The sequence below is a fragment of the Aspergillus aculeatinus genome, assembly GCF_003184765.1.
Source record: "Aspergillus aculeatinus CBS 121060 unplaced genomic scaffold BO66scaffold_52, whole genome shotgun sequence".
Lineage (NCBI taxonomy): Eukaryota > Fungi > Ascomycota > Eurotiomycetes > Eurotiales > Aspergillaceae > Aspergillus > Aspergillus aculeatinus.
Genome location: NW_020291521.1, coordinates 37,694 through 64,501, shown reverse-complemented (window position 1 = coordinate 64,501; position 26,808 = coordinate 37,694). Strand labels below are relative to the sequence as shown.

The following is a 26,808-nucleotide window of genomic DNA, read 5'->3' as shown; positions in this document are numbered from 1 at the left end:
CGGCTGAATCGGTAGGACGAGCTTCAACGGCGGGGAAACAACAGGAACAAGGCGGAGTGAGGTGAGCTCGGCTTGGTCGATAATTTTCGTCGCGGTATCAGGAGAGAAAATGCACCTCCAGCGGCAGGACCCAGAAAGGGCGTCGAGAACAAATAACACAAAAACACAGAAAATGAGGTTCACTTCAATTTCTCACCATGTCGCGTTTCCAGCGTCGAAAGCTTGCGGAGCACGGTAGCAGACACGTGATTCCGTTCCCGTTCCTCTCTTCCCTCTTCCTTCTTTCTTGTAGCCGGGATTATCCAACTTGGAACCCGAGGCCCTCCTTTTCCTTTTTTTTTTCCTCCGCCCAGAGTCATTCCTCCTCTCAAGCAGACTCCAAGACAGGACTATCTTCTCCCCGTCTTTACTGCCCTTGGCTGCTTTTTCGGCGTTCAGCACTACGTAATAGTAGAGAGGCTCAATCGGTACATTGAGGATCCGTGATTGTTCGCGAGCTATTCTCCTCCTTTCAATTGCATACCGCGCGATGCGCCATATCTGACTATTCTAAATCGTTTTTCCGAGACATTCTTCGTCATACATATAACAATCCAGAATGAGCGTAATATTCAGAAGGATCCAAGGTGTGTCCATGCAATTCTGCTTCAGTGCTTTCCCCAGCCCTGCGCTTGTGTAGAGCTAATTGGTCCTGCGCATCTCGTAGCGATCCAAGACTCGCTTTCCGATGATATCTTGATGCCCCTGAAGAGCTACAAGTATCAGAGCGTCGATAAGTCCTTTATCTCGAACTATATACTTAGGCACTACGTAAGGTTGCCCTCATCAATCGCCTTCGCCCGCTGGTCTGACCCTCAGTACTTCCGACTAGTGGAATGCATTTGTTGAGATTTTACCACTCTCGTTGGCCCCGAATATGGTCACCCTACTGGGTTTCCTTTTCATCGTTGGGAACGTGATGCTTATAGAGATCTATATGCCGGATCTTGTGGGCCCAGTAAGAGCACCACCCTACAATCTACCATCTCCGCGAAGCTGAACAGTCGTGTGCGAAGGGTCCTTCTTGGTTATATTACAGCTTCGCTTTTGGCATGTGGATGTGAGTCTGCACCTTTGATCTCGGTGTTCTAGTGTCACTGACCAGCGCAAGGTACTCCACTCTGGATAACGTCGATGGGAAACAAGCGCGCAGAACCGGCACCTCTAGTGGTTTGGGCGAGCTTTTTGAGTAGGCATTCATGTCTATCTTTGATAAGACAATAGGGAACTAACGTTAGGCAGCCATGGCATCGATTCGCTGAACTGCACCCTGGCTAGTTTGCTTGAGACGGCGGCGATGGGCTACGGTTCGTCGAAACTAGGTGCATACACAGCTCTGGTTCCGTGCCTCGCTATGTATTTCTCGACCTGGGAAACGTACCATACGCACACCCTTTACCTCGGTTACTTTAACGGACCTACCGAGGGTCTGCTTATCGCGATTGCGATCATGATCGCGTCAGGTGTCTACGGGCCTCAGATCTGGTCCCGGCCGATCGTTGAGTTCTTGAACTACCCGCAAATCTTCGGGAACAACTGCATGAAGGACCTGTGGATTCCCATACTTCTTGGGTCTTTTCTCCTTGGCCACCTTCCTGGCTGTGTCCTCAACGTTGTGGCTGCGCGCCGGAAACAAGGCCTGCCCATTACCCCTATCTTCAAGGAATGGGTGCCCATGATCGTTTTCACTGGTTGTAACCTTGCCTGGCTTTTCTCTCCGTATTCGACTCTGCTAGCTCAGAACCGACTGGTTCTGTATTGCTGGACCATCTCGTTCGTCTTTGGACGCATGACGACTAAGATCATTCTTGCTCATTTGTTGAGACAGCCATTCCCGTATTGGACGGTGCTGCAGACACCACTCATCGGAGGTGCTATCCTGGCTAATCTACCACGTCTGGGGCTTCCGATGGTGAGTGCATCTTTCGAGCTACTCTACTTACGTCTTTACCTTTTGGTGGCGTTCGTCGCGTACATGCACTGGGCATTCCTGGTCATCAACAGAATCACGACTTTCTTGGGTATCAACTGCTTAACCATCCGGCGTGACAAGTCCGTCGCGAGAGAACAGGCGTATCGCGAGTTTGGAGAGGGCACACTTGCTCCTCTCAACCCTAGCGCCGACCCCAGCAAAGGCGGTTACAAGAGCCATTGATCGAAGCTAAGCGGTGAACAAACGGTCCTCAATTGCTTGAATAACCCCGTTCGAGGACGCCCTTTTCTTGTGACGCTTCATCATCATCTTCTTCTTCGATAACCCATTCTGGTGACAATACACAAGGCGAAACCCTCGGTCGAGCTTGTTCGTGATATGCACAATCAAACAGCTGCTTGACCCGACCAACCGGGGATGTATAAAAAGTCCTGGCTCAACGATTTCCATGTCTTCTTCTTCCATAATGTCTCTGGCCTACCGATTGATGAACTTATGACTGCAATAAATGGGACACGAGGACAAGCAAGGGCTGGTGATGGACAGGTGTCAGTATATATAGATCATAGACAGTATAATATTAATGACTTGCAAAGGTTCACTCCTTCATCGTCTTGTTGAGCCCTAGAACTGGTAGTTTATCTTTGGCAGAGACTCGACCTTTTCTGGTATAGTCCAGGATTTCGGTTCAATCTAATCCGATTATCGTCTCATCTATGGAGTACGCTTTACCTACCTAACCTTAGTCCGAATACCTCCTCGGCAAATAGCTCACCCCCAAAGCCCTCTGATTCGTACCGTTGCTTCAGATCACTGCCCTGCAGACTTCAGACCCATTTATCCTCCGGTGTTTTCATTCGGCCAACCGGCGATTTCCTCCCAGATGACCGGTGCCTCTGCCACCGACCGATAAGCAGACCCTCCAATCAATCCTGATAAGGTTGATAAGGTGAAAGCAATGGGGTTATACTTAGTAGTTAGAGGGCCCTCTCACGCGCATACATCCCTTGAGTAACGCACTCGTCCCCCTCCTCCTCCCCCTCCCCCCTCCCCCCTCCTCCTTCCTTCCAACTTCTGAGGGGGCTTCTACATCCATCTTGAGCACATCAACTCTTCACCTCGCGTCAAAATGGGTGACTCCAAGACGGCCTCGGTGCCTGTACCGACGCGACTATTTGACGGATATGGGCCCGGCAACGTTCAAGTCCAGGATGCAGATGAGCTGCGTCTGGCGCAAATGGGTACGTACGTCTGGATTGGATGCGTTTTCCCCTCTGCGCATGAGGATTGGAAGTTCTGACTGAGTCTCGATGATGGCGATCATTCAAGCTAACTTCTCGACATTCCTCCAGGACATAAACAGGAGCTCAAACGCCATTTCTCGGTATGGAGTCTGATTGGATTAGCGGCCAATTGTACCATTTCTTGGACAGGTATGACGAGTGGGAGATGTGCAATTTGATCTATTGGCTAAATAAATCTCCTTTTCAATAGGACTTGGACTGGGGTTGATCACCTCTATCAATGCGGGAGGACCTGGCGCATGTATGCAGCTTCCCCCTTCCTGGCTAAATGGAAGCAAAAGCAAAAGAGGAAGATCCAACCAACATGAGCTAACCATTGAATATCGTATAGTAATCTACGGGTTTATCCTGGTCTTCATCCTGCAGTGTTTCTTGGCCACGTCTTTGGCGGAATTCGTCTCGGCGTATCCGGTGGAAGGTGGGATGTATCACTGGATTGCAGCGATAGCCCCCCATCGCTATAGCGATGTGTTGAGCTTCGCAACCGGCTGGGGCACCGTCTTTGGATGTATGCAGAAGCCTTATTTTCCCTACAATCACCAGTACTAACTGCACTGATAGGGATCTTCACCACGGCTTCGACGAACCTGGTTTACGCATCCAACTTCATGGCCCTCGTTGGATTATATAAAACCGATTTCGTGCTGCAGCCATGGATGACGTTCGTGGCATATCAAGGGTTCAATCTTCTTACGTGCGCCATTGTCATGTTTAGGAATAAGTGGATGCCTGCAATCAACAAGTTCTCGTGTAAGTGAAGATTTTGGGGTGGTTAATCCTCTGTGTCTTGCGAAAGGACTGACTTTTTCCTTTCTGCTTCACGATCGATAAAGTATGCTATCTTCAGTTGGCTTGGCTTGCCATCCTCGTTACTGTGGCGGCGGCGGCCCCAAAACATAATGATACTGAATTCGTTTTCCGCACCTGGATCAACGAGACTGGGTGGGAGAATAATGTCATTTGTTTCATTACCGGCTTGGTAAATCCGCTATATTCTCTGGGTGGCTTAGATGGGATCACGGTAAGAGTCATACCCTGTCAGACTTGCTCGATCTAAGAAGCTTCTGACTGACTTCTCATAAATAGCATATTACAGAGGAGATGCCAAACGTATGTACTTACCTTTCCCAGGAGGCGCTGGCTGTGCTGAACTGACTTCTCGCAGCCTGGAAGGAATGCTCCGTTGGCTCTGGGTAAGTAACCATTATCAATGCCGAGTTTATATCCAATAAAGTCTCGCTGACAGGTGTTATGACTCCGGATAAGCTTGCACTCTTGGCATAGCTTTTGTGACCGGATTGTCTTATCTTCTAGCTTTGATGTTCTCGGTCCAAGACTACACAACTCTTGCCGACTCGCCCACGGGCCTGCCTCTAGCGGAGATCTTTCGCCAAGCAACCCAAAGCCGAGGAGGTGCTTTCGCGCTTGTTTTCCTCTTGTGGGTGGCGGTAGGTCCGTGTATGATTGGTTCGCAGCTCAGTATGTTCCTGGCCCTTAAAACCCCCGAGTAGGTATTTATGTCAACACTGCTTTCCCTTTGAACAGGCACGGGGCGAATGTTCTGGGCGTTCGCTAGAGACGGGGGTCTTCCATTCTCGAGATTGTGAGTCTTTGATAGAAGCCTTGCCAATGCCCAACAGCGAAAGGAATATATGCTGACGGCCACTGCAGCTGCTCGAAAGTAAGCCCTCGATATGGGGTTCCGGTCAACGCCCAGCTAGTTGTCGGCATCATCGTCGCTCTTCTGGGGTGCATTTATCTGGGCTCTAGCACGGCCTTCAACTCAATGATGAGTTCTGCAGTGTATGTAACCTTCATTCATTCCTGAAATCGAATTTGGAAGCTCCGGGGCCGGTTCTGACATTATCGCAACGCAGGACGATCAACAACTTTGCTTATCTTGTGCCGATCTTGACCAACGTGCTGCTCCGTCGGCAAACCATGCACCACGGCCCCTTTGCCTTGAGCTTTGCCATGGGGATGACGGTCAATATCATCACGGTGGCCTGGTTGATATTTGCCATAGTGTTCTTTTCGTTCCCTTATGAAATGCCTGTGACCGGTAAGTGGATGACCCAGCTGCTATGGAGAAGGCCATCTCCAGCGGCCTGCAAAAGATAAGACCCGGTGGCTGACAGTTAGCTGGAATAGTATCGAACATGAACTATACATGTGTATGTGTCGGTGGATTCTTGTTTCTCGAGCTACTGTGGTGGCTCATTGCGGGCAAGAAGTACTCGAAGCACATGCAAAAGGTAAAGGCGCATGATAGCGAGACAGCACACACATCAGTGGTCATTGCGGCCGATGAGAAAAGCTAGCTGCGCTAGCTATGAGGATGTGTGAGGGACGACGACTCAGGATGAGGCTCACACGTCATGCTACTTCGATACTATAAGTGATGTGCGGCTGAATATAATTAAACAGGCTCCGGGCCTCAATGGTTCCAGATCATGAGTAAGGGGAAGCACGTAGAACGCATGCACCCCGAAGGTATAGGCTTCGGGGCGGAAGCGAATCGTTAACACATTACTCGGATGGCCACCCCGAATGTCGGAGACGCATCGCATGAGCCCCTAGTCCCGTAGAAACTTTTCTGCAAAGTGATGGGTCAACACTGACTGTATCGAAGCGATACAAGCCATTGCCAAGTATCTATCACAGTGCATCCCCAACGGAGTCTGTGATATTAACTATGTCCAAATATGGCCAAACATGACTAATTGCGATGGTCGCTAAAATCTTCCCAGAGGTTTGTTTGGGTCAGCACATGGTGTTGGATGCAACATATATATGTAAGAGAATATCTGCCTCCTTTCTCGAGGACATGAAACCAGGGGTGAATAGGTATATTCATATTCGTTGACGTCGTAATTGTAGTAGAATGGCGGTTGTTTATGTTAAGGGCAAAGAGCAGGATCCCCTTAGCACGTCCGTCCAAAAAGGAAATCCTTGACAATCGGAGAGCTAGAAAATTCAGGGTTCAGTAGAACGCAGCTTTGAACCACAATGTCAGTTCTTCGCACCCGTGCACAATTCTGCCACCGATGGCGCAACTCACTTCAGAAAATATTCCAAACCAGCACGACGCGATTCAAGAAATTTAGGACGAAACTTGACTAAAGGGATCTGTGAGCTGGTGTACTCTCTTATGCAGCTTGCGCGACACATACAGATTACACTCTTAGGAGGTAAGGGAGGAAGTGCGTTTTTGGCATGCGGAAATGATACTATGAGGCGTTGTCGTAGGTCGTCGAACTCGGAATACCTGAACATAATAATAAGCATTAGGTAACTTTGGCTATAGGCGAGAATGCGAAAAGCTTACCTCAATCGAACTGTTATAGGGCCACCCTGGAGCAGCTATCAGCACTCGACCGATGTCCCGTAGCGCTCAGAGTAGCAGCAGCGCAATTTTGGTACGCCCAAACTCACATCAAGTGTTTGAACCCTGCAATTCCAGACTACGTACGATCCAATCCCTGTCTTTCCCTGAACAACAACATAATCATCTACTGAGACGCTCTTCGCCCACAGTCCACGACTAGTCTCACATTCCGGATCTTCCGTGTGGTCCTCGAGGGTGATAGCCGGGCCAGCGTCGAGAGATATCTGGGAGATTCTGGAAGCAGCTCTGTGATGGGTCCAATATGGAGGGACTATCCCGGAAATCGGGCGCTCATTACTCGAGGCATCCCGAGCTTGAAGCAAAGGGGTATCATCGCCGTTGATGGACAGATTGGAGGGAGATGTATTTGTGTTCAGGGTGGTGTTGTCCGTGCTGGAGGTAGCCGAAGGTTCGAGGGAGGGGGAGTTTGGGTGCGGCGAAGGCACGAGGCCAGTATCCTCATTCGCTGGCTCCATCCATCTAAATGTCACTCGGCAGATTTGGCGGAGACGATCCTGACTGTCACTAAGAATAGGTCAGGTCAATCACGATGCAAAAGAGGAAAATGACCAGTAGCGGAGATTGACCCAGGGCAAGCTCAATGTCCACTAAGACTGAATAGAATAGTCTTCGAAGCTTTCCCGTGGTTCCAAGCAGAGGAATTGAATGAGGGGAAAGAGGGTCTGTGTCCGTTCGGCGTACAGAATACAGTCAGATGCATGCCAGAATCATCGATGACCGGTCACAACAAGCCACGTCCAGGGCGTTATCCAGTAGGTAGACTAGTACTGTACGTTGGGACGAACGGGGGCGAGAGAAGGAAGTGCGGGGGAATTGAATCACGGGAAGAGGAGCTGATAAGATAGTTGAAAATGTTTCAGACCGTGGGACATACATACATACATGAACCAAGAAATGCGCTTCTGGTGCCTATCAATTCAGCGCCAGCGTCATAAGTGTCTCTTGGGTTGAGGAACGGTCTCTGGTGGACGGCATGATGATTGAACCGGCGATCATCCTCGGCAGACTCCGACGGCGACGAGGACGACTGCCACTGCCATGGCACCACCACCGGGCAACTTTCCCGCAGCTTCCATCCCGGGCAGTCCAAGCCACTTCCAGTCACGGGACTACTAATTACTGCTCGAGAAAGGCGGCGAGTCATGTGAGAAGTTAGAACAACAAACAAAGGACGACAGATTTGACTTAGTACACTACACTTGGTACTTTACTCGGTTCTTGAGCTGAATTAAGTTGTGTACACCATTTAGTGATTACTCCATTGCCCGAGTCTTTGATGCTATCCAACGGTGACTCCCCCCACGCCATTTCCAGCTGACAAGTCGGCGAATCTGAAGACAGACTGGCTCCTCCGTACGCTGCGAAGTCTGAAGAGTGTCGGCGAGTCGGAAGAGCCAGCAATTGGAAACTGGCCCAGTGCCCGAGGGAGATAAATGCCTTTTTTGGTCTAGGCTGCCTTCAGGGTCCAGACTAGAAAAAGCCAAGAGGGTCCGGCCCCAATCAGCGTGTTTGCGAGGGATTCTACCCTTCTGCAACTGAGACATTTTGTCCGGATGATGGACAACGAAGAATTCTCAAAAAAAAAAACATCGCTTCCCCCCCTAGTAAGAGGCGATACTCGAAGGCTACCATCTTACTGAGACATGCTCCCACCATCATCACCACCACCACCCCCTCATCCTCCTCCTACTCAGCACTGCATAGATCCTCAAATATCACCATGATTGTCACGGATGCACCTGCAATGCATGCAGCCCAGTGCCAGCCACTAGGGTAATAAACTAAAGATAGTAACCCCATCCCAGCCTGGACACGATAAAAGGGTGAGTGGTTGTGCATCTGCTTGTGTACAGTACTGTATGGAGTTTGTCCGTACTTACTAGACTACTTAGACTGTCTAACTGTCTAAACTACTCATACTACGGTAGTCTAGTCAGTCAGTCGTATCGGCTAGTGGCCCCCGGATCGACATACCAGGTTCTCTGCTCTCCTGATGCTGCCGGGCAATCTTGAGTCTCTTCCCTCCAGGCTTCCTTTCCCCCTCCCTCTTCGCCCCCTCCCCTTCCTTCCCCTTCCTCCGCGTTGAGGTTGGGACTGATTGTAAAACTCACTTCACCCAGTCAAGCACAAAATAACGAGCATGTTTCGCCCTCCCTCCCAGTCCCAGCTCTTTCCAGCCTATCTGCACAAACCCCGCCATGGAAGGCAGCCGACTAGCTAACTAGCTTGCTTGCCACGGACCTCGGGGAAGTTACGGAGGAGACGAAGTGAACTTGCTGTACTTATCTCAGCCAAGTTAACGTTACGACTAGCACAATACGGCCATCCAGCACTAATTACCTAGTACTATACTATACCAGTTGCATTCTTGGATGGCTGGCTCCATTAGTATCCCGTCTGGAGCTTAATCAACACATAGCGTCGCCACCTCGACCTCGCTTCGCGTAACAAACCCAAGTGGTACGAGACAAGATGTTGGACAAACTACATATACTGAGCCTCCAGCACCATTCCCCATTCCCCAATCCCCAATCACCACCCCGTCTTCTTTACCCTTTGATCTCCTGAAATCCTAAATCCTGAACCCTTGCCCACCCCTCTCCCCCTTTCATTCTCCAGGATCTGCTTCACTGCCTTCGATCTAGGATCTCTCACATTGGACCCTGGCCCAGATTTGACATATCATTCTTGACCCATCTTATTGCTGTAAGCCCACTCCTATCTCTCTCTTGCTTGCTCCAAACCCTCTGGTCTCCATCGTCTGGCATTTCCTTCCGAAGATCTTTTTCAAGATTCAGGAGATCACCGCTGGGACCCTGCAGTGACAGGGACTCCATTCCGAAAAGCAAAGCTCGTCAGTCACTAATCTCTCAGTTGAAGCTGTCATCATGCATCTCTTGCATTCTGCGATTGCTGTCGCCTCCCTGGCCCTGCTTGCCAACGGACAGAACTCCTCCTACAATATCAATGTCAATGACATTCCAATCGATACGAGAAGTATGTCGTCACCTAGCTAACAATGAGGACTATGCGATTGCCCGCGATACTGATCTTGTTACTTGGATAAGCTCAATGGTGTAAGGCTCAGACCTCATCATGCCCGCTCCTCTGTCTTCAATTGCCTGGAACGACGAGCCAGCCAAAGGAGAATACTTGCGATCCTGTGAGTGATAAGTTACCCTTCTTTATGATTCTGCTGGCTGAGCACGTCTAATCACTTGGATCAATGCTCTCAGAAAACACTGTATTATGTCTGTGACTGCAGTAATGGCCTAAGTCCGAATTCTTCGCAATATTCCCAGACGATCCCGTACTTCTTGTGCACAGAAGAAAACAATGAGTGTGTCACCAACTGCAACGGCAATTCAATCTGCCAATCGGATTGCCGCAGCCAGCACCCTTGTGGTGCGCAGGACCCCAAGCGGGTGAATACCACTTCGACATCAAACTCAACTCCAGCTGCTACTGCTGCTTCCACCACAACCTCACTGGCACCCTTCACTGGTGTGCCCGATGAGGGCGCAGCAGCACGATCATCAACAGACATGATTCAGCTTTACGGTCTGGTGACTGTTGTGGGTGCATTCCTGGCCGGATTCACGACCTTGATCTAGATTCAACCCGCGCTACAGGGTCCCTGATACAGCCGCCGCCCTCGCCCCCGCCCGTCGCACTTCTGATAATGTGTGGGAATCCATTTGGCATCTTAGCGTAATATCTTAATATCTGTCAGCTTTTGATTCTTGTCGGATATCGGCTACTGCTTTTGCTTTGGTTCTTTGCTCAGTTCACGATGCAGCGGTTTCTTTCTTTCTCTTGTGTAATGGTTGTGCTACCGTTTATGAGCTATCCTCTTCCATGATAAAACAATGATGACCATTTATTTCTGATCCAGTCAAATCCAGCGCAGATTAGAAATCATACTTCAGGAGTTGAACGTTTCATTTCACAGGACTCGAAACCTGCCATAAGGTAGATTGATTTAATCACACGATTCACTTACGCTGGATGCTTGTGCTTAATCTCAATTCAGCCCATCAAGACAGTCCCCAGAACATGAGTACCGATTTATAATCTCTTCAAGCAAGACAACTTAAAGCTAGCGAATCAGTCATATTGAGCTAGGCTCGACATGCACCCTTTACACATCTTGCAAAGACCGCGCATTCTGCAGATGAACAAGGCCAAGAGCAAGAAGAATAGAGCTGATACTATGGCGGTTGAAACATGGTGACAGCAAGATACAACGTTATCACAAGTATGTGGCTCCATCTTGAGTCCTCCATACGCACCGTCTTGTAGGACAGTGTCTTTCTTTAGAGGTCATGCCGAGCACTATGGTAACCTTCTACATACTTAGAACCGACTCGGGAGCTATACCCGGATGATTTCCTGAGGGATTGGTCATGGTTGCAAGGCGGTGGCCCGGGCGGTATGCAGCGGTGCTGATAAGTCGGGCCAAATGATGCCGCCATACCGATGACCTGGTGGGAGAGAGCGAGGTTAGCTCACCTTCAACCACCCTCCGCCACCAGCAGGAACGTTCATTTACCGTTCAGAAGACTCCTTTCCTGCCTTGGGCTGTCTGATATTAGATCTATATGCTTTCATGGCGTATTGACAACAGCCTGTACCAATAATCTAGAATCACCTTCACTCCAGGCTCCGAATCAGCTCGTTCCCCACTTCACCTACTGTCTCGCGACATTCGTTGCTGCCTCTATTGCCCTATTCTCCTCTCCCCGACGCACTTTTTGGGCTCAAAGCATCATATCAGAGATATCTTCTGACTCTGGGCTTGCTTCATACTGTCTTGCTCGTCGGCAGCAGTGCTGACGACGTGTTGGAGGGATGGATCACTTACCAACGGATGGGCATATCGAGCCCTCGGCCGCGTACACGGGCCAAGGGCCGAATGGTGGTAATGTTGACTTGGACAGCATCAGCGGAGACTCGCTGGGCTTGAATATCAGGATCGAAGGTAAGAACCACCCGTTCCCGGTGCGTATGTGCTCGTTTGAACGCTAACCATGAGCCTTCACGCCCAAGATCCTCCGAAGTTTGAACTGGAATCATACATCGCGAACTATACTGGTAGGCAAATATTGCTTTGCTCTCGGCTCATCGTCATCAAAGCTGACCGGCATTTCGGCGCCAGGCCGGACCAGGTACAATCGACTATATGTCATCGGCACATGTTCAACATATCTAGCCGTCGAGGCACTCAAAGCCGCAATTGCCGAAGCCAAAAGTGGCAAAGATGTCACCAGATACGAACGAGCGGTGCGGGCTCTCGCAGAGGTGGCGCCAAATGATCCCGAGGCTACACTTGACACGCACTGGGTGGACCACATGCAGAAGGTCGTCAAGGCTGAAACAGACAGGTTAGAGCATGAACTCAAGGGCTACAAGAACAACCTGATTAAAGAAAGTATACGGGTAAGGAAGGCTGCCCCTCGCCGTTGAGGGTTCCAAGAGGAGTAGCCATACATGGTTAACCTGTGTACTATAGATGGGCAATGAAGATTTGGGCCAGCACTACTACCTCATCGGCGATCTTACTTCGGCATCCAAGGCATATTCTCGTATGCGAGACTACTGCACAACCCCGACGCATATCATTTCGATGCTGTTCAAGATCATCATTGTGGCGATCGAGCGAGGCGACTGGTTGAGCGTGCAGTCCAACGTTCACCGATTACGCAACCTGCAATCGAAACAGGACGAACAGTCCAAGGTTCAGCCGAAGCTGTCCACCGCGTTGGGCCTCTCACAGCTGCACTCAGGGTCTTACCTGGATGCAGCCAACAGCTTCCTCAACACGGACCCGGGCCTCGGCGATTCGTACACGGAGGTGCTCACCTCCAACGACGTGGCCGTGTACGGTGGGCTCTGCGCGTTGGCGTCGATGGACCGCCACGAGCTCCAGCACCGCGTCCTCGACAACAACTCCTTCCGCAACTTCCTAGAGCTGGAGCCCCAGATCCGCCGCGCGATCGCCTTCTTCTGTAACTCCAAATTCCGCTCCTGCCTGGAGATCCTCGAGGCCTATAGGGCGGATTACCTGCTCGACATCCACCTACAACGCCACGTTCACACCCTCTTCACTCGCATCCGCACCAAGTCCATCCAGCAATACCTCATCCCGTTCAACCGCGTCACCCTGGATTCCATGTCGAAGATGTTCGCCCCCGGCACCCTGACCGGAACCGCCGGCGGCGGCGCCAGCAGCGGCGGCGGCCAGCAGCAGAGCGACGCGGACATGGACCTCAGCCACCCTTTCGTGCAGGAGCTGGTCACGCTAATCCAGGATGGCACGCTGGACGCCCGCATCGATCTGGAGAAGAAGGTGCTGGTCGCCAACCAGGTCGACCTCCGAACCGAGTTGCAGGAAACCGTTCTCAATGATCTGGAGGATTATCTGCAAGAGGCACACATCCGCTTGTTGCGCACCAACATCATTCGGGCTGGGTTGGAGGTCCGGGCCGACGACAAGCCCAGGGAAATACGTGGTAAGAGGTCCGACGGGTTTGGGTCCGCCACCTTGTCTCGGGGCGCGGGGTTGTTCCAATGAAAGCCGTGATTTTGGAGGGGTGGGCGCGTATGTAGCAAATAGTCATCACCTAAGCCAAGTAGTCAGTGGTGCTACATCACTCGTACTATTCTCTCTCTGCACGGGTTTTTGTAATCTTTTCTCGGAAGTTGCGACATAGTGTCCTTTGCAGTGTGACTCTCAACCCCTTCTTCCCCCCGTGTAGTGGAGATTAATGGCAAATAGTGGTAATGACATTATTCTAAAGAGTAAGCGCACAAAGTGACATTGTACATGAACAATAGGTAGCGTCATCCTCTCCTTTCCCTCCCTCCTTCCCAAACTCAGCAAGCTCGGCTGTTTGCATAATCTTCAGATCCTTCCCGAATGAATACAAGTCTCTATAGATGCACTGACCGGTCATAGGTCATGGGCCATAAATTGAACCGGAAAGGGGCATCGACCAAGAGTGTGGAGTGGAGCGTGGCTTAAGCCATGGCCAAGGCTAGCATCATGGCGGCACCTCCGGCAACCCAGCTGCCAGTGGCCAAGGGCAGGGCACCGTTGTCGGTGCTGCTGGCGCTAGCACTAGCAGCAGCGGTGCTGGAGCCGGAGGCATCGGAGGAGCCGGAAGTCGACTGGGCGGACGAAGAGTCAGTGGACTTGCCTGAAGCAGAGCCAGTGCCGGAGGCGGTGGCAGTGGCGGCGGCGCCGGACGAGGAACCAGTAGCGGAGGCAGAGGCAGAACCGGTGATGGTGATAGGGATGGCGGTCAGGGGAGTGGTGTAGATGGCGGAGGAGGAGCTGGGGCCCTCGGAGTCGCTGGCGCTGGTGGTGCAGCTCAAGTAGGTGGTACCAGTGCGAGTACAACCTTGGGAGTAGGTACTTGAATACAGTGTTAGCAACAAGAAAGCTTGGTGAATAGAGCATGAAGGGTCACATACGTTCCGCGGTAAGACAAGCCCATGCCGTAGGTGGAGCTGCCCACCGTGAGGGTGTAGGTGTCGTCCTCAATGTCGCAGCTACTGTCATCGTCATCATCGGAGGTGGCAGTAGCAGCGCTAGCAGAGGAAGTCGTGGAAGCACAGCCCAGAACAAGAGTAGTGAGACTACCACCAGTCTATCTACAGTCAGATACGTTCTGGGTAACCGAGGCACAGCGAATGCATCTGAAGGGATTTCATGACATACAGTTCCAATCACTTTTCCGGCGAGACCAACATCATCAGTGTCGGGCAAATAGACGTTGATAATGTCATCCGCAACAACGGCCGTAACGGAGGCCAACAGGGCCAGCGAGGAAGCAATCTGGAAACGCATGGTGGCTGTGGATTGGAGATATGAATTCCGAAAGAGTGTTATAGAGCAGAAGAAAGGGGGGAATCAAGATATTTTATAGGCAAGCAACGGTATACAAGATGCTCTTTGGGTGCAAGCTTCAGGAGAAAGGAGAACGACAGTATGTGCAATCGGAATGCTGAGTATGGAAAGGGAATTATTGGGGGCGAAAAGGCGCGCGAGGGCCGTTTCTTATAGATTTGTCCCAACTGGTTCCCTCTCGCTGGTGCGACAAGGGCTGAGCCTCGTCGAGGGCTGTTGTGAACTGGTTGGGGATGGCATGCGATGTTTGCAACAGAACGAGACCCTCTCATTTGGGGGCGGCAATCCTCGTGGGAGGTTCAGCTCACTGGTCGGACCCTGGCCGATCGCCAATTTTGGCGTGGAGCCATGAAAGCCATAGGGCGATTAGAGTTGGTTCGACGTGATCCGATTTTCCGATGCGCGAAATGTTGTCTCGATTTAGCCGCATGGGGACGTCCAGACGAGCAAACAAATGATCGATTAAGGAAGTTGGAGCACAAACTAATGGACTAATGAACGATGAGCTTCCATGATTGATGGTACTGGAAGAATAGACGACTGGAGTCAGTTTGTTGTCCACCGTTAGAGAAGCCGGCAAGAAGTGAACTGCCAGGAACTAAGCAGCCACTAAGTGCCCACTAACACCGGGCGCGCATTTGGGGGCTGAAACCATCGTTTCACGAGACTCGCGCATGAATCGGACCCCTGCTTGTCAAGTGGGCTGAGGCACTCAGCCTTCATGTTCGCGGCTCATGTGTAAGCACTAGAGAGTAAGAATCAATCAATTCTTTTCCAAGTATCCATTGTGGACAAAGAAAGTTCCCTGGAGGAAAAAGGGCTTGTGGGTCGAGTCGCTGAGAGGTCCGTCCTGGATTCCAGAAGGACCAGTACTCCCCGCTCAACCAAAATAGAGAAAATGAGAGAAAATGAGATCGTCGCAGCCCCATACTTTCACTGCCCAAGCTCCATCTGCCGCCGCCATCACCGCCATCACCGCCAAATCTAACTCGAGCCGTCAACTCCGACTCCCAAGTTTCCAACCAACCATCTCAGTTGCTAGCCTAGCGGGTCTTCGAGTGCTTAACAACCCCACAGGCTATTCCCGCCAAGATTAAGAATCCATTGAAGCTTGCCAGGATGTAGAACGGAGCCCCCGACGAGAGGACATCGAATAGTAATCCTCCGACTTTGGTCAGGACCAAAATGCCTGCGCCGCCATACAGGGAATACACTCCAGCGATGGAACCTTTCAGGTGCGCCAGAGGCTGCTGGTTTCGTTCCGTAGCTGAAGTCAACAGAGCCTGCTCCTCTTGGTCTCCTTCAGTCTCATCGGCCGACACCAGGTCGTCGTCGGTCTCCTCGCCATAGAGAGTGGATGGAGAAGAACCATATCCATCTCCTACCCGGCATTGAGCACCCATACGGAGTATTCCGGTGCTGAGGACAGACAAGCTGCAGACGATGGCCCCAATCTGACTGAGTCCAAGGAGCGCCATCACAACGAAGACGCCAGGACTACCGTGGGGCTCTCTGAAGTCCGGACTGGGAAGCAGCGCAAATGTGATATAGCCGACCACCCCTGCCACACATGCCCCTAGCAGGGGCATCGGATATTGTCGCGACCGCTCTGACATATACCCAAAAATCGGCGCCGTCACCAACGCGATGAGCTGAGAAACACCGGTCAGAATCGAAGCCAGCACGTAAGCTTTACGACATGATTGCTTGACAGCATCGGAGCCCATTCTATCCCCGTTATTGCCCTGGCATAAACCAGACTGTCGATAATAGTGATTGACCGCTAGGGGAATGAATAACGAGATTCCGACAGATGATGCCCGAGCCACGAAACCGCCCACATAGCCAAGGAAAATGTCGCTATTATGGAATCCTAGCATCAGGGCAGCGCCAACCTGCTGGAAGTACGGCAAGTGTCGCTTGCTAAAATCAGTATTTCGGTCGTCACTCGCACAAGTGTCCTCCGGCCTTTCCCGTCGGCCGCGAGCCCATAAAGAGCTCCAGGCTTTGCCTTCTTCCCCGGGAAGGTGCCTCAACCCTACAGAACAGAGGACAGCAACCGACAGAGACACGATCGCAACAATATAGTAGCTATATTGAATGGATTGTGGTGGTGAGACTCCCCACTGCTGAAGTCGAGATGGCAGAGGTAGGAAGACAACGAGGGCGACTAGTGCACCGCTTCCAGCACACATTCCAACATATCCAGCTAGCTTGGAGGACGGCGTTTTCTCAGCCACACGACTCGATGCGGTGGGCTGTGACTGTGATGGAGATCCGACCACAGCTGGAAGCACGGCCGTGACCATGGTCGATACCGCTGCGCCTCCAAGACTGAAGAGTAAACGTCCTAAGAGAAGCTGAGGATAAAGATTCTTCGCTTGAACAAACACGAGCAACGCAATGGCGATGATTCCATAACCAGTCACGCAAACCTAAACCAAATACATGTGAGTAATTGTAGTAGTGCGCTTCTAGGAAGAAACGATAAAGTTACAGCAGCACCATGAAAGAACACTCACATTACGGACTCCAATTCGATCTGAGAGCACTCCCCAGAGGGGACAAGCAATCAAGGCAAGTAGTTCATCTGCGAATCCCAAAGTTCCAACAGCATCGCCTTCTCCCGCATCAAGGCCAAGAAGTTCCGTGACCACGAAGGAAACGGACGAATTGAGAAAAACTAGAAATGCAATTGAAAAGGGGCAAACTCCAAACAAATATGTGCATATTTGCAACCGGCTGGCGGTAAAAATAGGTGTTCGTTGAGATGCCATCCTAGCCATGGTTCCAAAGCATGTCTCGAGAGATCAGAGTGGTGGATTGTTTGTATGTAGTACTACTCAAACGAGCATCAAGGGCAACCTCGTTTTCGTCTTAACGACGCACATAGACATATACACACAGTCGTTCTCTGTGGTTATCAGTCCCCTGTTTCAGAGCCCGGTTCTCTGCGGTCGAAGTCTGCCACCGTTGTCTGTAAAGGTCTGTGAAACGTTGGACATAGAATCTGACTTGATAGACCGGTCTGGTGGTGCTGCTACTCCGGAATGTCTCGCAAGCAGTCACATGACCACGCGTCGGCCCGGTGGAGCGCTGGTCGGTGTTCCAGAGATAAAGGACAGGTGAGGTGGAGCAGGAGTCTGTCTTTTCAGACTTGATACTCAGTGTCACATGTGCCTTCCAATTGAAGACGTACATACAAATCAAGTCCACGATTGACACCAAAGACGCAAGCTGCCATAAGTAGGCATGCGATAATACAGGACTGACTTTACTACATGTGTACTGTGCAAGTCATGATGATAATTAATGACGAAATACCGTGGTCGCCAACTAAATCGTTAGTCAGCCGCCGCTCAATTCACTAACTAATCAATCTTGAGGTTGACGCAAGGCGGTGACGGCAGATTGTCAACTGGCATCATCATCGAGCGCGGGCGGAATGACTGCCAATTGCTCCAGCTGTCCAGAACTAAGTACTGCCTCCCCCATCCTCTCCCCTCCCACGGCCCTTCCCCTCCTCCATCCTCGCATAGTTCAATCAATGTCCTTCTAAATTTCGCACTGTCAATCTTTCGCCTTGTGTCCTTGCCAATGACTGGGAGCTTGTCGTCCATACCCGTCAATTCCTGGCCATGAGGTTCGCCGTCTACGCCGGGGTAAGTTAGCTCTGTTCCCATAATGTTGGCCGTTTGTGCTCAGGCTGATCCGCTTGAATCGCAACCACAAATAGGCTTCGACTGCCCTGGCCATCGGTGTGTTTCTGAAAGCGCTACATCAAAGGGCCAACTTCTATGCCGCATGTGTATATCTTTCTCAAAGTAGCGCAAATCTTATGGTATGGCTTCTGCCCTCCACTCCCAGGCTGCATGGTTGGTCACGTTGCGTGCCTAAGCGCACAGGAAAATCCGTCATTGCGATCCTGTGCAGACTGGGCTAATCGACCTTTCCAGATTTTGATGAACGTATGCCTTCTAGCCGTTGGATTCTTCCTCTTTTGGCTCCAACGTCTCCTTTATGGACCGCTCCGACCCATCGAGACCGAACAGCTATATGAGAAAGCATGGTTCGCTGTCACTGAAACGTGTCTGGCGATGACGATATTTCGTGGAGAGCTGGGAGGGTGGTTTCTGGTCATGTTCGTTTCTCTTCTCGTTGGCAAGGTCTGGGGCTGGATCGGGGAGGGCCGCGTAGAATACCTCGAACAGCAGCCGCCTGCGAATCCACGCCTGTTCCACTTCCGGCTCGCTCTGTCCTTACTTATATCAGTCCTGTTCAATGTGTTCATGCTGAGTTACTGTGTTCAGACGGTTCTTGAACAAGCACGACCCGACATGATGGTCATGTTCGGCTTCGAGTTCGCTGTCCTGACCATTCTCTCAAGCTCAACCGCCGCCCGATATTCCATATCTTTGGTTGAACTCTACGTTACCCACCGGCAGTTGAAGGCCAGATTGGAAGAACGCCGTCAAGAGATTCGAGCTGCGCGGGACGAGGCCCTGCGACAACAGGCCGAGTCCGCAGAGACAAGCACCTTGCCTGGTCTAGCGGATGAAAACGACGTCAACGAGATGGAGTTGGACGTGCCAGGGTGGGAAGAAAAAGGCCGGTGGATTTTTTACCTTGACCTTCTGACAGACTTCCTCAAACTTACGGTGTACCTGACATTCTTCGCCATTTTGTTCACCTTCTACGGCCTGCCCATTCATATATTACGCGATGTCGTTGTTACGATCCGGTCGTTCGGACGCCGCATCGTGGACTTTGTCCGGTATCGTAACGCGACACGTGACATGAACGAGCGTTATCCTGATGCTACCGCTGAGGAGGTCGCTCGGGAAGAAGTGTGCATCATCTGCCGCGAGGAGATGACCCAGTGGCACCGGGCCGGGGAAAGAGGTGAAGGTGCACAACAGCAAGGTCGGGTATCTGACCGCCTTCGTCCGAAGAAGCTCCCTTGTGGCCACATCTTACATTTTGCTTGTCTTCGCAGCTGGCTCGAAAGGCAGCAGAATTGCCCGACTTGTCGACGCCCAGTCGTCGCTCCACCTCAACCACGGGGGCACGGCGACGCTGGCAACCGCAACCCCGGGGGCGACGCTGGCGGGCAGCAGAATCAGCCTTTTGGTAATCAACCATTCGGTCGGAATGCGCCAGTGGAGGGATTACCGCGGGCCCGAATTTATCAATTCGGACCTTTCCGAATCGGCTTTGGTGCAGGAAGAGGCGATCTTTTTCGCAATCTTCAGCAGCAAATTCACCAGGGAAATGTACCAATGCAGCAGCCAAATGATGCTATTGCGCCTAATGCTCGACAGATAGGGTTCGGACTCGGGTTCGGGCAACCGCCAGCGACTCCAACAGTTCCAAACCCGGCTTCGAGTGTGGCTCACGTACAAAATCAATTGCAGCAAGTGGAACAGCAGATCCTGCAAGAGATCAGCAGCCTACGTGTCACAGCTCAGCAACTTCAACTTGTGCGAATGCTGCAAACGGAACTTCAGCGGCTCCGCGGCCTCTCGGCTGAATCTATTGAATCTCAACCGGGTCTCTCAAGTTCTGCATTGTCAAATTCGGTGACGTCCACAGCCGAGCGTCATCGATTCGTGTCGGATCATGAAACACCTGCCATGAGGGCTGGGGACTCCCGACTCCCAGTGGGATTAATTCTTCCCGAAGGCTGGTCTCTAACACCTCTATACTCACCTGGTCAAGAATCTATACCAGTGGGTAACCCCTCCGTTCCTACTACTGCTTCCGAGACAATCATACCCCCCGCACCTCCCATGACCGAAAATGAATCCAACAATTCAAGTTCGATCCAAGAGACCGCGGCTGTTCCAGGCCCCTCCGTACCTCGGGATCTGCCAAACTGGCAATCTGCCTCGACTCCTGCAGCAACTCAGACTGGTATCGAGTCACTGTCCCAACAATGGACCGACCTGGCCTCCGAGACACAAGCTGACGATACGGAGCGTTCCGAACGTGAGCAGGGGTCGGAATCGTCGTCGGAATCGCCATCAAGGGGAAAGGCGCGGGTCGCGACAGTAGAGGATGTACTCGATGACGATGAAGTGTGATAGATAGATACTCACTCACCTCTCCCACTTCATAACCTCTTCCATATGACCCAGTACATTTCCATCATACCAAATCTACTCTGTTCTTGGCTTATGTATCATCACATTGGTGTTTTCAACACCGCCCCCCCCATCCTTCTCCATAGGATGTGCTTGTTTTCTGGCGTTTTCGAAGCGACTCATATTCATACCCAGCTACCTCTCAGTTCCAAACTTTTGCCATATGCCTCCTGTCGGAGTCCTCCTTATGTTTCACTACTCGTACTCTAGCACATGATTCTTTTTTTTTGTATGTACAGATCCGGGATGAAATATTTGTGCAATTACCATTGCTTTACTAGTAATCGGTACCATTCATTGTGTGCGTGTCTTCGAATTCCTGCATTCTGCCTCTTTTGTACTTCGTACACGACGATCGACAATGTTGGAATAAAGGTGGAGACTGCAAGGTGCAGCTGCACCCTGTGGTTCGGACGGCAATTGGTCGGAGGAGAAATCGCTGCCTCGCATCTAGACTTCCATCGAAGGGATTGTTTACAGTACTAAGTTACAATACTGTACATAAGTTACCCATCTATGTACAGAATATTAGACTTCATAGGTACTGTAGTGACTGATAAGTTGACGTGCTACTATGGCTTAAGGAACCGAGTTTTACCAAGGGAGTGAGGAACTCATACATATATGGAGTCAATGCGACGCGACTGACTTGTGCCGATCTGGGGAGGAAAGAAGAGGGTTCAATCGTTTAGCGGTGCGGTAAGTTACGGAGTACATACACTACGTACTACTATAGTCTCGTCGTCAGCCCCAATTGCTGACGCCAGCTCCGCCTCCGCCCGCCCGCCTCAGGGCTCGTTCTTCCAGCCCCGGTTTCATGTTCCATTCTGCGTCCAACCCACCAATCCTCGTTCATGTATGCAGTGACCACCTCCGCGGTCGCCTGATTGTCTTGGTGTCGTCTTACATTACTTTATTCTTAGACTACCATTATAATCTTGTTTCACCCTCCCTAACTCATGGGCCATTTTCGTTGAAGTACGAAGAAGTCTGTTGCGAGACATTTCCCCCCCCCCCGTACAGTCCATACCGCCCTGTCAGCTTCTCGCCGCTCCCTTCGATCGCGGGGACTGTTTCTCACCAATTCTGAGTTTTTGACCACAACATACTTTTATTCAAGGCTCTGATCCATGGCTATTATCTTTATCGTGTAGCCTTTCGGCCTTTCTTGTGAGTAAGAGTGCGGGCCCCGGTGCCTGTCTGCATGGTCTGGAACCAACTCAGGCACCAAAAGCTTAAAACATATCCGTCCGCCACGCCTTCTACCTTCTCCAATAATACTTATTGACAAGCCTCCCAGTATCGCATTGTCCTAGTATTTTCTCCCCTTTCCTACTAGTTTCCATTCTGTGATCGTGATCGATGATCTCCTCACGCCGCATTGCGCCCTTTCTCGGCTTCGCCTTTATCCTCTCGGCCCTGTTCGCCTTCTACACTCTCTCCGCACAATGGGAGCCAATTCCGCAACCCGTTGGCTTGAACAGGCCGGTCGCGACACCCTCGCCCACACCATCCTTGCGCTATAATCTCACCCGGGTGTCTGAAGAATCTCCCACGCGGACTCCATACGCCGCCAAACCACGCTTTGCCCCTGGTGTTCCTAAAGCGCCTGGCGCGACGTACAGCAAGATACTAGTTGTGCCCCAGGCAGACGGGGAGGACACTACCTGGATCGAGTTTGAATTGCCAGACTGGCAGTCGGCCGTTTACGTCGTAAATGATCCGTCGGCACCTTTGCATCCGCCCAAAAACAAAGGACATGAGGTGATGGTCTATCTAAGCTATATCATCGAGCACTACGAAAACCTCCCAGACATCATTGCGTTCATGCATTCGCATCAATTCGCATGGCACAACGATGACCTCTTCAACGGCGATGCATCCGAGTTGCTGCGACGTCTGAACCCGGCCTGGGTTATCAGGCAGGGTTATGTAAATTTGCGCTGCACTTGGAGCCCCGGTTGTCCGGATTGGTTGCACCCTGGCACCTTAGTTGAGGATCAAACCAAACAGGAGGAGGTCATGCTTGCTCGGGCCTGGGGCGAGATCTTCCCCGATGACCCGATTCCCGAAGTCCTATCCCAGCCCTGCTGTGCTCAATTCGCCGTTTCCCGCGAGCGCATCTTAGCCATCCCCCGAGCTCGATTCGTGTATTTCCGCGACTGGATGCTCCGGACTGAGCTTAGTGACTACATCTCCGGTCGCATTTGGGAGTATCTGTGGCAGGTCGTTTTCACCGGCGAGAATGTTGTTTGTGTCAAGGAACATATCTGCTACTGCGATGGATTTGGGATCTGCTTCGGCGGTGAAGACGAGTATAATGATTTCCGCGACCATAATACAGCTAAATCCGAATTAGAGGAGGCACTTCAGGGATGGTCTGTAAGGGCAGACTTGATTGAACTCACTCGGATGCATGGACACCTAGGCGAAGAAAGCCAATTAGACTTTCCCGAGCCTGGAAAGGATATCACTCTGGAAGAACAGCTTGAGCTCGAAGAAACACTGATCCTCGAGCTATTCGTCAATGCCACCGACCGAGGCCAGGATCCTAGAGCCCGAGCTGCGGAGGTCGGGAGAATGTGGAAAGAGGGAGATGGTTTCTAATTTGACACATACTCGGCATGTTGATGCTGTCATCACCCGCATCACCCTTGGTGCGCGGTTCATTACGTGCTGACATGGATACGATAATCTGCTCTTCATGTATCTTGACATTTTTTGAACTGATGTGGTTCTGGGATACTGGCGAATCATGTTAGATAGTTAGCGTGTTTTTCCAATACTTGTATAATCGGCGTCAATTGATCTGTGCACTTGGGCTGGCTCCAGATTGCCAGATCCGCAAAAGGAATATCTCCAGCAGACAGAATGAACTTCTCCTAAGGTTGAGCGAGCATGCAATGATAAATGGACGGATAAGTGTCATACATATGGCGACTAGTAGTACGTAGCATAGTGACGGTACATGAGAGAGAGTCAGGTGATCTTCGATGCTCCACCCCCACGCTAACTCGGAGCGGCAGTCGCGACGGCCTCCGAGTCCCGTCCGTCCATCGTTCCCTGCAGAGTTTGCACTGTCTGTCCTTCCTTCAAACCAGCCAAACAGCGTCATCCTTCCGGATAGCTTCATCGATCATCGCGAGTCGCGCACGCTTAAAGTCCAGTGGGAGCTGAGCTTCCCATTCATTTGACGGGTCCGTGGGTATCAGCGCGCTATTGGGCTGCCACCACTACCCTCAGGGCTAAGCTTGCCCGCAAGGGTCTCCTTAAATTCAGATCCTCCTAACATAATACCCAGGACGCTGCGCGTGTCCACGCTCCGGTTGTATTGATACTGGATCCTTATGGTTTTGCTCCCATAATCTTAGCATTCAACTATATCACGGCCCGCTTTCTTCGAAGCAAACTGCGACAAGAAAATACGAGGCTGTGTATGCATCATCGTCTTCATCTTCTCCAATCCATCAAGTCACCGGCGCACGCCTTTCGCTCTTACCTACGAATCTTTGCTACAATTCGTGTGATAAGTTGTCGCCAAGGAACTCAACCAATACAGTTCTGTCGGACAAGCTTTGTGAGCCCACAGCGGCAAATATAATCACGCTCTTTATATGTCATCATGACTTCGGCATCCACCCCAAACCACCATCAGCCGTCAACGTCGGCGGCCGAATTTCCAGCAACCTCAACCACAACGTCGAATGTCGACCCAAACACGCACCTTGCAACGAGTGGGTATGCGCCTAGTGAAAATCAATTAGCTGGGTTGGTGGAGGCTGCCACAGCGGCTGCAGGACAAGACGTCTCGGAATGGGCTGCGGCCGCTGCAGTCGCCGCTGCAGCTGGGGCGGCTGGGAATACACATCACCTAGAGGGCTATGGGCCGGACATACATATGGATGATGACAGCTTTGCAGACACAAGTTTTACCGCTGGGGTCAATGGCGGACGGGCTCTGCGAGGACCCGGATCAGCTCCGGTGAATGAACACGCTCAAACCTCTGGGTTGACCCGAGTTGGCACGAAGAAGAGGAAGAGAAACGAAGATGCGCTTGATCCCGCATTGACAGGAGGGGGCCATGTCGGCCTAGCAGGGGACCAGCAATCACACCACCATAGTCACCACCCACAACAACAGCAGCAACAGCAGCAACATCCGCATCATTACGGTGGTGATGGGCTAGATCTTCGAGGCGCCCCGCCACAATCATTATCTGAAGCTCGGGCGGTGGGCTTGCACTCGGCAGCCGCTCTCTTTCGCCAGCCCTCCAGCAACAAGAAATACACTCGTCCACCCATGTCCAAATTGTTCTCCTCCCTCGAGCTTTCTCCAGAAAACTTTTTGCATCTTCAGGCAGCAGCTAAAGCTTACATGCTTGATGATCGTCATCCTGAACGCCGTGACTGTGTAGGTCAACGCGGCAAGGGGGATACAGAGATGGTCAAGCTGCGGCTATGGAACTGCGTACGTCATTTTCTCGAGGGTGAGGGTCATGGCGAGCGGTTCTTTGGAGAAGATGTGGTCAATGAAGGCATGGGGCCCAGGGCATACATCTGGCCTCGGGATCAACAGAAAATTATTTCACTGGTGATACCCTTATTGCGGCGAATGGTAACGAACGAGCGACAGCGTCAGTATGCTGTCGAGACGAGGAAAGGCGGCGGAGCGGAGGAGCGACGGCGACGGAAGACCGAGGACAGCCTGCAAAACTTCAATGCGCACACGCCAATTGAGGACCATCTACAACTTCATTCTCAGCATCACCATCAGCAACAGCAACATCATCAGATTCACGATGATTATACTGCAATGCAGACCCCGATGCCAGCGTCGCAGCCCCCCATGGGTTCCACCTCGCAGGCCGTGGATTTGGGCCTAACAGAGCTTCTGCTTGACGGATACACAACCGACTGGAATGCATTCGCTAAGTCCTATGACAATTACAACCAGAACTGCGAACTCGACAATCTCTGGTATTTATCGGGCCTACAGCAACCGGACTGGCGGGGCTTGGTGGCTGCCGTCGATAGCCATTACCAAGTCATTCACAATGGTGGCTATGAATGTCCTCCACAGTGTGAAGATGACAATATACAACGTATATTAGAGGCTAATGTTACTTCCGACTTACGGTGGCGGATTGGTGGTAATATTCCACAGCCCGCGAGGAACGAATTGTACGTCGCCCGACGCGTCTCACTTCTTTCATTATCGCACCATGCTAACAGGCGTCCACAGTGCAAGTAGCATTACTCGCGACGTCTCGCGCATCATCCGCGACAATCTTGCTGTGAAGCACGAACCGCATGCTGCATCCCACGATCAGACGTCTGTGTCACAACCTCAGCACTTCCCGCCTTCCAATTTACCACCGATCCCTGGAGCTGCCTCTGCCGCCAGCAATGTCAGGCCACCTTCGTCGCCCATGTCTGTCTCTCTCCGTATCAATCTTATCCAGGACGGCAAACGCACACATTCCCGACTTGATCTGCCTGGCAGCCAGTGCCCTGACCTCGAGACGCTCAAGCAAGTGATCTCCCGCCGGTTTTCGGGTCAGCTGCCGGGATTATCATCTGAGCCAGGCTTGGACTCCGCTAGCGGCTGGGTCGCAGGGATCAACTGGAAGTTCAAGGTATGGCTACCAGATGGATTAACAACGGTACAAAATGACGGCGACTGGACCATTGCACTCTTGTCCGCGGGAAATGTGGATTGGATGGACGGCGACCTGAGAGTCTTGGTTGAATTTGAGGAAGCATCTTGATAGCAGGTATGTTTGCCTGTCTAACGACCTGTTATGACTTGACGCGCATCAATTTTCTGCAAGGAACATTTTCTGCTGGTGAAGCTGGGCGGGTTTCATTTTCCATGGCCTCGCATTCATACCCTCTTATGCTGCTTTTACGGACATGAGACACGATGATACTCTCTATAGATACCAGTGGGTATATAGTGTATACTCGCAGTGCTCTTGATAATCATAATACTGATGACATTTAAGTCTAGCAGCTCTTCTACCTGTAGATATTTAGGTTTGAGGTGTTTCTTAATCAATATGGAATAC

General features: G+C 51.4%; 9 protein-coding genes across 9 annotated transcripts; 6 read left to right on the top strand and 3 right to left on the bottom strand.

Annotated features, from left to right (window-relative positions):
- Window positions 1–325: 325 nt before the first annotated feature.
- Window positions 326–2,564, top strand: BO66DRAFT_422953 (sn-1,2-diacylglycerol cholinephosphotransferase). The gene is made up of 6 exons (XM_025650083.1): window positions 326–626; window positions 707–810; window positions 872–997; window positions 1,056–1,099; window positions 1,151–1,228; window positions 1,282–2,564. The coding sequence occupies exons 1-6, from the start codon at window positions 599–601 to the stop codon at window positions 2,192–2,194; spliced, it is 1,293 nt and encodes a 430-aa protein (XP_025500043.1). The 5' UTR covers window positions 326–598; the 3' UTR covers window positions 2,195–2,564.
- Window positions 2,565–3,032: 468 nt separating this feature from the next.
- On the top strand, window positions 3,033–5,640 carry BO66DRAFT_474367 (putative choline transporter Hnm1). Its single transcript, XM_025653135.1, has 13 exons — window positions 3,033–3,213; window positions 3,325–3,405; window positions 3,467–3,517; window positions 3,608–3,784; window positions 3,838–4,026; window positions 4,110–4,297; window positions 4,363–4,386; window positions 4,442–4,469; window positions 4,543–4,755; window positions 4,822–4,879; window positions 4,948–5,079; window positions 5,154–5,338; window positions 5,428–5,640. Exons 1-13 carry the CDS (start codon window positions 3,102–3,104, stop codon window positions 5,595–5,597), a joined length of 1,608 nt encoding a protein of 535 aa, XP_025500042.1. The 5' UTR covers window positions 3,033–3,101; the 3' UTR covers window positions 5,598–5,640.
- Window positions 5,641–6,200: 560 nt separating this feature from the next.
- BO66DRAFT_332078 (uncharacterized protein) lies at window positions 6,201–7,140 on the bottom strand (the record flags this gene model as incomplete). Its single annotated transcript, XM_025644117.1, has 5 exons — window positions 6,201–6,273; window positions 6,338–6,395; window positions 6,450–6,544; window positions 6,605–6,630; window positions 6,712–7,140. 5 exons carry the CDS (start codon window positions 7,138–7,140, stop codon window positions 6,201–6,203), a joined length of 681 nt encoding a protein of 226 aa, XP_025500041.1.
- A 2,425-nt stretch (window positions 7,141–9,565) lies between these two features.
- BO66DRAFT_394750 (uncharacterized protein) lies at window positions 9,566–10,614 on the top strand (the record flags this gene model as incomplete). Its single annotated transcript, XM_025648066.1, has 2 exons — window positions 9,566–9,737; window positions 9,922–10,614. Coding segments are annotated over exons 1-2 (406 nt in total), but the record flags the coding sequence as incomplete, so codon positions are not given.
- Window positions 10,615–11,182: 568 nt separating this feature from the next.
- BO66DRAFT_431404 (COP9 signalosome complex subunit 1) lies at window positions 11,183–13,547 on the top strand. Its single transcript, XM_025650582.1, has 4 exons — window positions 11,183–11,666; window positions 11,735–11,779; window positions 11,844–12,124; window positions 12,198–13,547. The coding sequence occupies exons 1-4, from the start codon at window positions 11,537–11,539 to the stop codon at window positions 13,257–13,259; spliced, it is 1,518 nt and encodes a 505-aa protein (XP_025500039.1). The 5' UTR covers window positions 11,183–11,536; the 3' UTR covers window positions 13,260–13,547.
- A 158-nt stretch (window positions 13,548–13,705) lies between these two features.
- On the bottom strand, window positions 13,706–14,537 carry BO66DRAFT_404835 (putative GPI anchored glycoprotein; the record flags this gene model as incomplete). Its single annotated transcript, XM_025648953.1, has 3 exons — window positions 13,706–14,102; window positions 14,162–14,337; window positions 14,409–14,537. 3 exons carry the CDS (start codon window positions 14,535–14,537, stop codon window positions 13,706–13,708), a joined length of 702 nt encoding a protein of 233 aa, XP_025500038.1.
- A 1,103-nt stretch (window positions 14,538–15,640) lies between these two features.
- BO66DRAFT_332011 (putative MFS transporter) lies at window positions 15,641–17,374 on the bottom strand (the record flags this gene model as incomplete). Its single annotated transcript, XM_025644112.1, has 2 exons — window positions 15,641–17,032; window positions 17,120–17,374. The coding sequence occupies 2 exons, from the start codon at window positions 17,372–17,374 to the stop codon at window positions 15,641–15,643; spliced, it is 1,647 nt and encodes a 548-aa protein (XP_025500037.1).
- A 392-nt stretch (window positions 17,375–17,766) lies between these two features.
- Window positions 17,767–20,993, top strand: hrdA (E3 ubiquitin-protein ligase HRD1). Its single transcript, XM_025645968.1, has 3 exons — window positions 17,767–18,259; window positions 18,334–18,438; window positions 18,554–20,993. The coding sequence occupies exons 1-3, from the start codon at window positions 18,236–18,238 to the stop codon at window positions 20,678–20,680; spliced, it is 2,256 nt and encodes a 751-aa protein (XP_025500036.1). The 5' UTR covers window positions 17,767–18,235; the 3' UTR covers window positions 20,681–20,993.
- Window positions 20,994–21,741: 748 nt separating this feature from the next.
- On the top strand, window positions 21,742–26,727 carry BO66DRAFT_357236 (DUF3431 domain-containing protein). The gene is made up of 4 exons (XM_025644898.1): window positions 21,742–23,339; window positions 24,314–24,317; window positions 24,476–25,921; window positions 25,983–26,727. The coding sequence occupies exons 1-4, from the start codon at window positions 22,103–22,105 to the stop codon at window positions 26,506–26,508; spliced, it is 3,213 nt and encodes a 1,070-aa protein (XP_025500035.1). The 5' UTR covers window positions 21,742–22,102; the 3' UTR covers window positions 26,509–26,727.
- The last annotated feature ends 81 nt before the right edge of the window (window positions 26,728–26,808 follow it).